Source organism: Xiphophorus couchianus, chromosome 20, assembly GCF_001444195.1.
Source record: "Xiphophorus couchianus chromosome 20, X_couchianus-1.0, whole genome shotgun sequence".
NCBI lineage: Eukaryota > Metazoa > Chordata > Actinopteri > Cyprinodontiformes > Poeciliidae > Xiphophorus > Xiphophorus couchianus.
In genome coordinates, this window is record NC_040247.1 from 12995645 (window position 1) to 13008873 (window position 13229).

Sequence of the window (13229 nt, forward strand, 5' to 3'; positions counted from 1 at the left end):
GAATGGATTAAAAGGCTTCAAAACAAACAAAATGAAGTGTGGCAACTCATTGTGTAATTTTATTCACACTTTCTGTTATTTAAAAAAAAATCACCATGATGAACTTCTACTGACCAAACCCAATCAAAATTGTCTGAACGTTTGCCTGAACTGGAGCAGTAATGTTCTCACGTTGGGTTCAGGGAACCGAGGCAAACAGTCATATTTACGCCTGGTTTGGTTTGTTCCAGCATGATTATTAAATGTGAAAGTGTTGGAAACGTACAGCTGACCTGGAGTCGAGCATTGACCAGAGAGGAATCTGCACAGGGTTGAGGCAAACGTTTATTGCAAATGCAAGTGCGGTTCTGAAATTTTCTTTCAGGACTTTTTGTTTGTGGTTAGATTTTGCTCTGTGATACCGAGTGTTGATATGGGCCTATTCGTCTTTGTCATCCCAAAGTTTTGATCATAAAAAACCACCTGTGTGTTTGTGGAAGAATGCACTCAAGATGGGAAATTGAAATGGGAGGCATGCCTGCTTCCTCGCTCTGACAACATGTCATTTTCAGCAGCAGCATGCCATTACCTGGAGTGTTTGGCCATCTTCTGGCTGCAGAGGTCCACCTTGTAAATGTTGAATGTGAAATAGGAATCCAGTCATCAGCTGCTGTCGTAAACAGTTTACCCCCGTGTCTTCACACCCCCTTCCTAAACCTCGCCGCCATCTTCTGATTTGATCCGCAGGATGATGCTCTATCTGCTTGCTGCTTGTAAACTTGCCTCCCTTTGCTGAGCTTCTGCAGGTTAAGAAAAGCCTGGAAGGTGCGGCCAAAAATCTTTGATCAATTCTGTGGGAAAATAAATAAATAAATCCCGACCTTGACTGTCACTGGTGACTCACATATCGCCTCAGTCACTTTGTCACTCCTGTCCAAATTCTCCTCTCAGTCTGAACAGAGCTGAGAAAAAAACAAAGTAATGCCCTCAAAAAATAATGTATGAATTATTTGCTACATATAATTATGCACAACATATGCAAAGCACATGTTTTGCATCAGGGAAATGTGTGATTCTGAGCATCTCCAAATACAAAGTTGTTATTTGGAAAACGCATCAGTAATATTGGTCTTTAGGGGTTACGTGATGTCACAATATTTTTTTTACATCTCCAAGAGTCTTCAACAGTAGAAGGAGGGACTAGATGTTCCTGAGTTGCTTTTTCATCTGTCTGCCATCTTGGATTCAATAAATATTTTCTTGCACTTGCAGTGGATGGCCAGTAGTTTTCAGTATATGGTATGTTGCACTAGTGTCCACTTCAGTGGTTTCAGTGCATTTATAACATAAACATTCACAGGATACACAAGAAAATGACTTTTAGATGGCTGTCCACTGCAGTGAACGCTATGGTTGTAAGAGTTAATTTTGGAAGATTGGAGATCGGCCGATACTTTCATGTGAACCTGATCTTATCCACCAATATTTACCTTAGAAATCAGCCACTGCCTCATCTGCTGCGTCTTGTGACAGACCGGCCCACCAGGTCATTTCTGCATGTTTTCAGTAATAATATTCAACCCACTGCTGCCAACTCAGTGACTTTCTAACATTTCAGACAAAAATAAAATGTGCATCGGCCAAAATCAGAATCAGCAGTTCAGGTTTTTTAAAAAAGATCAGTAATCGGAAAATGCAATCGGTTCACCCCTTCATGGAATTACATGAAATCTTAAATGGACCAACTAATAAAATGCTTTTTCGTCACATGACAGATCAAAATACTTTTACACACGAATCAATTTAATAGTACCACTCTCATTCACCTAATTTATTTATTTATTTCAAACAGTTTTAAAAAAACCCCAACAACAACAAGATAACAAACAGAAGATTAGAGAAAAACATGTGCATACATGACCAAGAACAAAATAATTTGTTTCCTACTCCTTTTCTGTTTGAAAAGAAGTAGGAAGAAGTGAACACTTATTTAATCCTGCCCCTTATCTCAGTTTAATGAAATATATCACCTGTTTAATTGCAGGTCAGTGAGCAGCTTGGGGTCAGTGCTTTGCTCAAGGACACTGAGGAAAAACTGTGTAAATGAAACACATCGTTGTTTGACAACTTCTGTTGTAAATAATATGTTTCTTTAATTTCTAAACTTCCAAACTGTCCTAATGTTGTGGATTGTATTATTAAAAGCGTTTTTTTTTGTCAGGTTCTGTGTTGATTATTTGATTCTGGGTTTGATTACGGTTCTTTGTTTGCCGTATTCTCCTTCTTTGATTAGATCAGCCTTGTTTCTGTTTCACTTCATTTCAGTTCTTCTTAGTGGGCGGGGCTAAAATCGCTCAAATCAAAATGATTGGTCTGAACTGGATTTAAACAATCAGCTTAGCCAATCAAATACCAGGAATCTTTTTATCATTTCACAGTAACAGATTAAAAATAATAATTAATGGTGTGCCGTAGCACGGAAATTATGATATAATTAAATAAAAGCTGCATTATTAAATACAGTTTAAACAGACTACTGAAAATAAATTTAAGTTTAGAATCAATTTTTAATATTATTTTGATAAAATAATTGCTTTATATCCAGTTTTATTTATTCAATTATTGAATGATTTATTATATTTTTGGCATCTTGGGGGATAAATATATCTTCCCAGCTTTGAGGGCTGCATTGTGTTAAGTCCGAAAGAAGAAAAACACAGTAGATATTATTACAGCAGCTCTAATCGTTACACAGCGGATTATATAATGGACTGAAAGTGAATTTCTAAGTCTCTGTAATTGATTTAGCCTAATAATGCTCGTCTTGTCCAAATGAGGGATTATTCTGGGGAGGAGAACAGTTGTCACAGATGGAGGAAACGTCTCAGACCACTAAAGTCTGATCCAGAAAAGGGCAAAAGCTTGACAAGAGACATAAAGAGAGACGTTTTTTAATGTGTTTTTTGTTGTTTTGCAGCTGTCCAGTCTCTCAACAGCCTGAACGACCAGATCGCTCAGTTCATGGTGACCCGACCCTGCAGTCTGGTTGATGAGGAGGAGGCCTTCATCCCTGGAGAGAGGGACACCCTCAGGAAGTCCATGACCCTGATGAGACACCTGCTAATGGATGCTCAGGTAACAACACCTTCTCTCAGTGAGATGCAGGATAACTCAGCCAACGCTGTAAAATAAACCATTCAGTCCTGGTTTTACAATCATGCTTTTCTTTTTTGGGTAATTGACAGTTTAGTGGAACTTCAACAAAGATGTTGTGGTTTAGTTTTGACTTGTGGAACAGCTTAATGTTGATCTCTAAGTTTAAAAAAACCAAACAGATGCTACATTTGCAGTGAATAAACTGGATAATCGGGATCAACAGAAAGATACAAAAACTGTTGCTTTTTCTTTTCTGTCCAGTACAACAGTGTAAGTTTATTTAAAATCAGTGTACGTTTAAATTACTATACTTGTCTCTCCACAATAATCCAGATTTTTGAGTTCTCTATAAGATCTGTTCAAATAAATCAAAATACTAACTTAAAAATGCTTCAAACCTATAACAATACAAGATTAGTTGCTCTCCAAAATTGTATTATTGTCTGAGTTAAATTCACAAAGCCTTTCGTAAAATATATTGTCGTTTGAGCAAAATGTGAATAAACCTCATGTTTGGCTATTCATCTACTTCTAAAAGTGGATTCTCCTAAAACTACTTTACAGAGCAAAAAATGTTTCTGTACTGAGGCATTTTACCCACATTTAAATGTATTAAGCATGAATTTAAGAGAAAATGCACCAATATGTACATATACAGTATATTCACTTACTTCACAACCTGAAGGAATAGTTTTAATCTTAACACTAGAGCTGTTTTTTTTCACAAAAAACTTCCACTGTTGGTAATTTTAACAAAAGAGAGGAGAAAATGAATAAAATAAAATAAGAGTCCCATTGTTAGAAACTAAAGACTCTTTTTCTCTGTTATTTACATTACAAAAAAAGCACCAATGTTTTTTTTTATTTCAGCTTACGTTTACATCATTGACATGTTAATCAAAACTTTGCATCTTTTAATAAATCAAGAAAATGTATTAATTGTTAAAAACCAAAGGGTTTTATAATCTGCAGCAGTGCAATATAAATCTAAATCACCACTTGCTGATTTAGAAACACTTTTCTTAATATAAACTCTTCATGATTCAGTCCTCAAGTAAGATTACTCAAAGATTTCTGTGAGAAAATATTTTTCTTTGACTTTCTTATTTTTTTTTTTTTGCAGCTGCTGTGTTTGTGTCTAAAGGAAGGAGAGTTGTGACAAAAATAATGAAATGGTTTTGTCTGTTGGACTTGATTCATCTTTTACATCTACATAAATTTAGTGTGAAAATGAAGCAAAGAAAACAAAAACTAATTTGAGTAGTTTGGGTTTTTTTTCTCTTTCATCACAAAAAAACCTGAAAATTATTCAAAAATAGTTGGAATTGACAACAAATCTAATAAGAAAGCTTTGAGTTTTGTTCATAACTTTATGTCACATTTTGTATTTTAGAAGTTACTTGTATTAATTTATAGGAAAGTTTCCAACGAGCTCAGGGAAAACATTAACAGAACAAGTTTTTCCATATATTTTCATACTTTCTCTAGAGGTTTTATTGGCATCATCTTCTTTAGACTGAACTAAGAGTCATTCTTCATTTCTCACAGTAAAGTCGGCCCAGCTCTGTGAGAAATCTGAGGGAAGCGATAAACAATTCGCTGCTGAACTTTGTAAAGTTAGTTTTTAATTCTCTTCTTGGCTGCCTGCTTTCCGTTTGCAGCTACTTTAATAGTCTTACAGATTGAACACAAATAATCTTTTGAGCTTAAAGAAAGAATCCTTTCAAAAGTAATAACGTTTTCTCTCCGTTTCTGCTTTCTGAGGAATGCTGCTTTTATGGATAATAAATAATTAAACTTTGTCTGTTAGCACCTTTAAAATACATGTGCAACTTGAATTGCTCTGCAGAGCAAAGGCAAGACGCATAAATAAAAGGATAAAAGAGGACAAAACATAAATGCAGAAGCAGTTTTCAAAAAGCAGTTGGTGCATTACATAGTGTACCAGAAGCAATAAAAGTAAAAATGATATAATAGAAAAGTAAATCAAAGACGGAACATAAACTGTAAAGCAAAAAACATCTAAAAGTTGGTAAGATTTTTTGCTTGAATGCAGAGGGAATGGAGAAAGCAAACAGAAGCCTTGGCTTTATCCTGTTCCTGTTTATGTCAATTATTGGTTTGTAAAGTAATACAGAAACAGAAAATCTTTATTTCGAGACAAAAAGGTAGTCCATTATGGAGAGCCATTTCAGCCAAAACTGAAAAATAGATAAATGAAAAATGGGTAAATGACAAAGGGAAAAATTAAAAGTGGATAAATAAAAATGAGAAAATGAAAAATGGTTAAATGAATCTGGGAATAAATAAATGTATAAATGAATAAATATAAATGGGAATAAAAATGCCAATTACTCATTTAGTTATTCATTTATTGATTTATTTTAGCCATTTATTTATTTTTCCCTTTTATTTATTTAATTTTGGCTGAAATGGCTCTCCATAAACATATACGTATAAAGAATAAAATCAGAGAAACTGATCATTCTAAATGATCTCTAAATTTTTTCCAGAGCTGTATATTTATAAAAATAAATAAAATCAAGTAAAAGAAGAACACAGCTATAACAAAGCATATTAACAATTATTCCAATGTTTTAAAAAAGCTAAAAGTACATTGTCGCAAAGTGTAACAGTTGTCAGAGCTCTTATTATTAAGTTATTTGATAAATCCAAGAGGTACATACATTCATACATGAAATTCCTCAGCAATGCATGAAAAGTTGGACAAACATTTGACTTGCAGATGTCCAACGAGGAAGTCTGATGAGGATATTTTGTTTTCTTTTTGTAATGTTGTTAATAACGTATTCTGAACCTGATTTCTTTTCTTTCACCCAATCAATGGTTGATTCCACAGACAAGAAACCAGGAAGATAAAATTCCCTCTTCTCCTCTTCTTGATGAGAAAATTATGGAAAAACACAGATCTAGTCAAATCCATAATCTAGTTTTTCTGTCTCAGAGCAGAAAATTGTGGAAAACCAGCGAAACCACTGTGATGCACTGTGGGAACAATCAGGGACGGCTGCGTTGATGTTAAAATGACCCAGCGCTCGACTTTCTGAGCCAAAAAAAATGTCACACTTCAACAATTGACCCTCTTGCTCACCTGCTTTTTTGCCGTAAAACCTGCCACCATGGTGAACTTTGGCTAATTGCAATAAATGTGAACCTACTTGTGTAGATATTCACATAGAGCAGCAGTAGGGGAGAAAAACACTCACTCAGATATGTGTATGTAATTGCAGATCATTGTGAACAGAAGGTGTGCAGCTTTTCACATTAATTTACAATCATGTCAAAGTAGAAATTAACCAGCCGAGTGGAAACGTATAATTACAACCACTACAGTTTAAAATGTGAACAAAATGTGTGTCAGAGCTGTTTGTGCTCTCTTTTGTTTAGTTTTGACACCAATCACATGTAAACTGCAGGGTTTGAATGGTCCTGCTTCCAGACACATTTTGTAGTCCTGTTGGACATTTCAGCCACAGCTTTTTAATTTAATACATTGGAAACATTTCAGTCTTCTGCACAAAAGCAGACATCATCATGCTCTGCAGTCTTTTTTCTGCGTCTGAAAATCCATTAAAACAAGCAGTTCTGAATATCTGCAGCTCATTTATGCAGTGAAAAATATAATATATGAGACCCACTTAAAAGTAAAACCGAAAAACTGACTTTATGATCCAAACTTAACATGCAACTCAAGTTTCAATCTCTCTAAAAATAAGATTAATTGGTTTTCTGAAGCAATATAAAACCCTAGACTAAAGAGACTGGAGCTACCTAGCAGCTATTAATGTAAAATACAGAACATTTTAGAAGCATCCACACTAATAAAGCTGCTTTTTATGGTTAAAATCAGTTATTTTGTTTCAAAACATTTCATTGCTGCTAATGAGTGAAATTTATGTCGTCTTTTTATTGTCATGGTGTTTAGGGATTGGTGCGTCCTGTTAGCATCAAAGTGAATATGCCACACTAAAAAAAGAGAATGGAGCTCCAAATTTAAAAAACTTGAGTTAATTTGTTACATGTGAACAAATTAAGTTATTTAATTGAAGTTTGTTTATTTGACAACTTAATAAACTGAATTTGATGTGATTATTTGAAACAAATAAGGTAATTTTGATCACCTGTCAATTTTTTATTTATTGTTGGTGAACGCTGGATTGGCCTAATCAAAGTCCAAAATTTAAGATTTGTGGAAAGACTTGGATATTGAAGCTTTCTGTTAAATATGAATGATGTTTTGTAAAGAAGAATGGGCAAAAATGTGAGTGTTTGCAAAGTGAAACATGTGTAAACCTGGTTTAGATCTGCCTCAAAAGTTGGCTCTACAACATCTTGACTGAGTTGGACTAAATACACATTTTTACATTTCTATTTGTAATAAAAACCATGAATCAGTTAACTTTTACTTCACTGATGTGAGTTCATCTCTGCACAATAAAGTTTGTTGTTATGAGTTGACAAAATTTGACAAAAAGGTCAAGAGGTATGAATGCTTTTGTAAGATACTGCAGCATTTTTCATTTGGTTTATTATTGATTGCAAGAGAAAATCCACGCAGAATGAAGAACATTTATAAATTACTGAATGTTTCTGAAGCGTAGAGAAGAATATGTGACTCTGTGAACTCAGCTACCGGCATCATGACCTTCTCACACTGACTGAGTAGTTTTAAATTTTAAATTTTTAGGGTTTTTTTCTCCACAGAAGAGTCTAAATTGCTCCTAGGTGTGAGTTTGAACTGTGATGGATTGGCGACCTGCTCGCTTTCCGCCTGGAGATAGGTCAGCTTAGCAGACTAAAATCATCTGTGTGCAGCGCCACAAGGAATGATTTCTCCTTTTACACCTTTTTATTTCACTTATAAAGTTATTTATTTGTGCATTAAGGCATATAAACCCCTTCATTCATTCATTCAGTTGAAATATTGATTGAAGTGTCCCTCCATTCTCCCCGCCACAGATGAGATTGTAATCGATCTTTGAGGAGTGACTCTCATTTGTCACTTTATTTTAACTTCCTTCTTCTTTTTGATGAATGCTAAATAAATCCCGACACACTGATTCAATTGTACGAGCACCGTCGGCGTCGTGGATGATGGATGCCGAGCTCTGCCCTCGTCCTCCTGGAGATATTTTCTCAGACGCAGTGTCATTGATTAAAGGGAAGGTAATTCAGCAAAAGGCCATTGCTTTCACCTCCGCTCAGAGGTGAAAAATTATTAGCCTGCAGTCTGTTCCTCCTGTTAGCATTGGGAGAAGCGCGGATTATCTTACCAAGAAGTTGTACTTGTTGGGGAAAATAAAGCACACTCCTCAGAGGGACAGATTTCTCTGCCCGTTGGGTTTGTTTATGTCGGGTTGTACACCTTCAGCTTCAGCTTGTTTCCTGTTTTTCACTTCGATGGGGCGAAAAACGGACGGCTCTGTCAGCTGGAGGCTTATCACTCTGAACTGACAGGAGAAAAAATATCATAATGAGATTCTGACATTTATCTGCTGTAAGCTTAGTGACATCTACTAATGACAGAACTAGTACAATGTCCCAAAATACACATTATGTAATAAATATGCTGATTTATTTTTTTTTTAATGCTCCTCTCCATATGGTCATAACCACCCAATGAATCAGTGAGTGATAAAGAATAATTTCTGTTTTCCAAAGTCAAAGTTTGTTGTGGATTTATTGTGAAGCATCTGTTTTTTTATTTTAAGTAATAACTAGACAGCAGTCATGATTGGTTTTAATTTTAAAAGATACTCTGTTAAGTTATCCAACTGACTTATTTAATTTGTCAAATTTTCATCACTTAAGAGCACTACCTGCATGAGTAACCCTTCTATGTTCGACTTAGGTTGACTTCAGGTTCACTGTATTTATTCCAACAAAAGAGGAAATAAAGTTTGTGGTTAACATCAGTCCATCAGCTTCTGCCCCTATAAATTAAATAAAATACAATAAATAACCCAAAACAAAGTACAAAGCAATAGCTCCCAATGAGCAGCTAGCAACAGCTAGCAGCAGTTAACATTTGTAAAATTAAACATAGCTAAAATGGAGAACATTAATGAAACATATACAAAACATATCAAAATTACTCATGAAACACTGTATATGATTAAATTTGTCTAAACTATATGTTAAAAGATAATATTTGTAAGGAAAACACACAGCTGATCCTAATAAATACCACAGTTACTGAAGGCAACTGAAAAGACGGGGAGGAGCGGTCAGTTACTGGTTACTATGGTAACCACCAACTGCCAGCGTAACAGAACTTAAAACACCAATAAATGTCTGAAGAAACAACAAAATTTTCACAAACTTCACATTTTTATGATATTGTTAAAGTAAAACCCTGTTACATATATTTGTGATGGGAAACCCCAAAACATGAATCCACTTTATATTTATGGATTTATGCTTCCAGCTGTTTCATACACTGGTTGATGTCTTTATTGTTGCTCCAGTATTTCTTCACAAAGTGCTTTCAAGTCAAGTCAAGGTTTATTTATTTAGCACATTTTCAACAACCTCAGCTGACAAAATCACTTCACAATAATTACATCATAGATATATATAATAAAATAAAGATTAATATTGAGTTTTATTTTTTTTTTAAAGTATATGATTGGCTATAAAATACCAATAAAATAATCAGAATTAAAACCAAGACTTTATTAATTCCAGCTGCACCAATTTCCCAAAAACTCAGTTGAATAAGTTTTTGTTTTTTTTGTCTTTTTTAACTGGTGTTGAAGGGAAATTTGATATGTTTTCAGTCTGGACTTAAACTAACCTACTGACTAAGAGAGCTTTACAGATTTTTCTTGATGCAATCTGTTTTTGAAGTTCTTCCTGCAGTAAATTTGTTCAGCTCCACAGGTCTCTTCCTGATATTTTGGTGGTTTGTTTTGACTTTCCCATTGTGTAAAACAAGAAAGCAGTCCAGAGGCGTTTCTCCAATTAACTCCAATGTACCAATTAACCTATCAGAAATTTAAACGGCATCAACATCTGGGTTTTCCCTCATTGTTTGACGAGACAGTAATCACTCTGTATGTAAACTTTATTGGATACATACATTATTGTTTCATGTAGCAAATGTAAATAATGTTGGTAACTCTAACTGAAAACAAGAGAGGTTTGATCTGCAAGGAAAAAATAGGTGTTTTTTTTATCTATTATATGTAAACTTCTGCTTTTAACTGTGTACAGCTCTGGAAAAAATTAAGAGACCACTTATAATTATCAGTTTTCTGATTTAAATTTTTATATGTATCTGTTTGAGTAAAATGAACATTGTTCTTTTATTCTATGAACTACTACGAAAAAGAAGCACTGCTTTCAGACCTCGAATAATGGAAAGAAAACAAGTTTATATTCATTTAGGAACAACAATACTAATGTTTTAATTCAGGAAGAGATCAGAAATCAACATTTGGTGGAAAAACTAGGTTTTCAATGGGGTTCAGTGCAGTGAGCTCTTAATTTTTTACCAGAGGTGTATTTACTGTATATATGACTTTTCTAAGCACACTGACCTCCGATACACAGATCAGGAGACAGGTTGCGGGTTGCCCAGGAGCACAGAAACATAACAGAGGAATCTGGAATTGAACCCTGAAATTTAAAGAATGCAAATCGACTAATCACTGTGTCTGAGTGTGTATCAGTATAACTTCATGCTTTTCAATATTGTGTCCTCAAGGTGTTTTTATGCTAAAAGAGAAATTTTTTTTTTATTACATTTTGCTTGAGACTATAAAGTTACTTTCTCATATACACAAATTAAAGCTGTTTGTGCCAGCGTTCCAGCGTTGGTTTGTTTTCAGAATTATGGTTTAATATTGTAGCAACTGTCAGCATTTAGATTATTTTTAAGGTCTTTGTTGCCTTTAATTTTGCTAGTCAGATGAGGAATAGACACATAGACAAGGGGGAAGACTTACAGAAAGGTTCAAAGGTCAAGAATCAAACCCCTCTGATTATCTCTTTTCACATTGGTCTTAATAATCAAACCTTTTTGGGTAAACAACTGAAAAAGGTTCTCCAGATGACCCTAATTGTCCTGTTGTAATCTCCAGATGTAATCATTCACAGATTCTTCTTTAGTCGGTCATTAACAATTATAATGCGGCCAAATTATGAATCAGATTCAAAGTCAAGTGCAGCGTCGTCCCATGTAGAGGAGCGGCTCTCGTCATGGAGAGGGGATTGCATCCATGAAGAGTCATGTTTCTGCTGTCAGATGGAATATGAAATTAAATCCTCTACTCTTTTCACATCTGCGCTCTCAGCTGAAGTGCCAACAGTCCAGTTCGCAGCATCCAATATTTTGTGGTGCAAATTGCTTATGGCGACTTTGTTGATGAACCATGGATTATGTAGATAATCTGTCAGATTTCCTGATACTGTAGCTGAAAGAAATCATCAGATTATCACCGATATGTCCACCACAAAGCTGAAATTCAATTATAAATGCCCTCTTTCTGAATGCTGTCCTCGAATTGATTGCCTCATTCGTCATGTGCACAGATAAATTATGCATGTGCTCGTTGCTATGCTCGGGTGAATAATCAAATGGTTTTCTGTGGAAGTGGAAGCTGTGAAACGGCGAACACTGGACCTCATTTGGTGCTTTTGTGAAGTCAGAAAAGCTCAGACAGTGACGCGACAATGGGCTGACAGCAGAGACTCTGCCCAGTTGATGATTTGGAGTCATCTTTGCAGTGTGCGCAGCCGACCAGCTCAGACAGAATAGCCAGTTATAAGGGTCAGCAACCACATTTACGAAACTCTCTCCGTGTACCACTCTACAAAAAACCTCCGCTGCTCGTTTTAGGGGATTTTATGAAATCTAGAAAGGATCATGCTGAAGAATTTCTTGTGCTTTGCTGTTGTAGCTTTTGCTTAATCGCCTCCAACAGCTTCAGTCGATGTGAATGAAAAGGCACCAAAAAGAGCGTAGAGAAAACTCTTCACACAATGCATTAATTAGCAGTTACTCATTTCAAAAGGGCATACTGTGATCACAGCTGAAGCTCTCTGCAGCCTGGGCAGCTCAAGCAACAACATCTATTTACTGCAACCATTCAATGACTGGCCTCGCTTGTTGATAAACTATTTATATTCAAATGAATCATGGACATAAATTCATCAGGCAACATGTGACCTGCAGCTACTCTACACTTTACAAAAACAAAACCTCACCAACTGCATTTAGTCTAGTTTATAGTAAAAGTATCTTTCTACACTTGAAATTAAACAAAAAAACTTACTATTAACTTTTCAGCAAGACAAACTAAATCCTTTAATCTGCAATTGTTGTCTACTATTTTCTACTCTTTAAGTAAATATAGCCAGTTTTAGATTTTGAACCTAATTGTGAGTTTGTGAAAGATAAACTTACAGTAGTAAGACGTATTAACTTCTTATTAATGTTGTCAAACCTCCAAGAGTTGAATAAACTAGAGTTTTTGGGTTATTAAGGAAAATTTTTAGTTTAAGTTTGCAAAGCTTGAGGATAATGTTCTGTTCACACTAAATCTTTTTAGCAGAATTTATTGTGACGTTTAATAAAATTCATGATCAGATCAGAAATTTTCTTCATGCAATTAGAAACAAGAATTTAAATTATTCTGGTTTCAAGTAAGAAAGAAGGTTTTTGACAATTTTTGAGAAAAATCTGAAATAAAATCCCAATTATTTATTAGCGCAAAAGAGTTTGATTTGTTGATTTAACGTGAATTTCCACCATAATTCTCAAGAAACTGGAGGGACTAATTGATATAATTTGGGAGTAAACAGATAAAAACTGCATTGATTTGATTGATAACATAATATTTAAGCACACAGTGTTTAGTTTAGAGCCTAGCGGGCCACATAAAAAGCTACGGTGTGCCGAATTCGGCCCGCGGGCCTTGAGTTTGACTCAGTTAATGAGAGCTGCAGAAATAAAATAAGTAAAAGTTGAATTAGGGTTTATTGTGTGCATCTTTTCAAGAGGCTCAAATCAAATATGCTACTACTTTTGATTTACACTCCTATATTTAGCTTGCGGCTAAGCAGAACCA

General features: G+C 34.9%; 1 protein-coding gene and 1 long non-coding RNA gene across 4 annotated transcripts in view; one reads left to right on the plus strand and one right to left on the minus strand.

Moving 5' to 3' along the window:
- The window catches only part of LOC114135075 (kazrin-like), a 173292-nt gene that overhangs the window by 31880 nt on the left and 128183 nt on the right, over positions 1–13229 (plus strand). For all 3 annotated transcript variants that reach the window (XM_028002009.1, XM_028002012.1, XM_028002014.1), the window contains exon 2: positions 2957–3114. In XM_028002009.1, coding sequence (XP_027857810.1) covers positions 2957–3114 — 158 coding nt within the window. The remainder of the gene's footprint in view (positions 1–2956; positions 3115–13229) is intronic.
- LOC114135086 (uncharacterized) lies at positions 307–1584 on the minus strand. Its single transcript, XR_003593537.1, has 3 exons — positions 1470–1584; positions 884–941; positions 307–797 (listed from the first exon to the last, which is right to left on the minus strand). It is a non-coding gene; the product is annotated as an uncharacterized LOC114135086 (long non-coding RNA).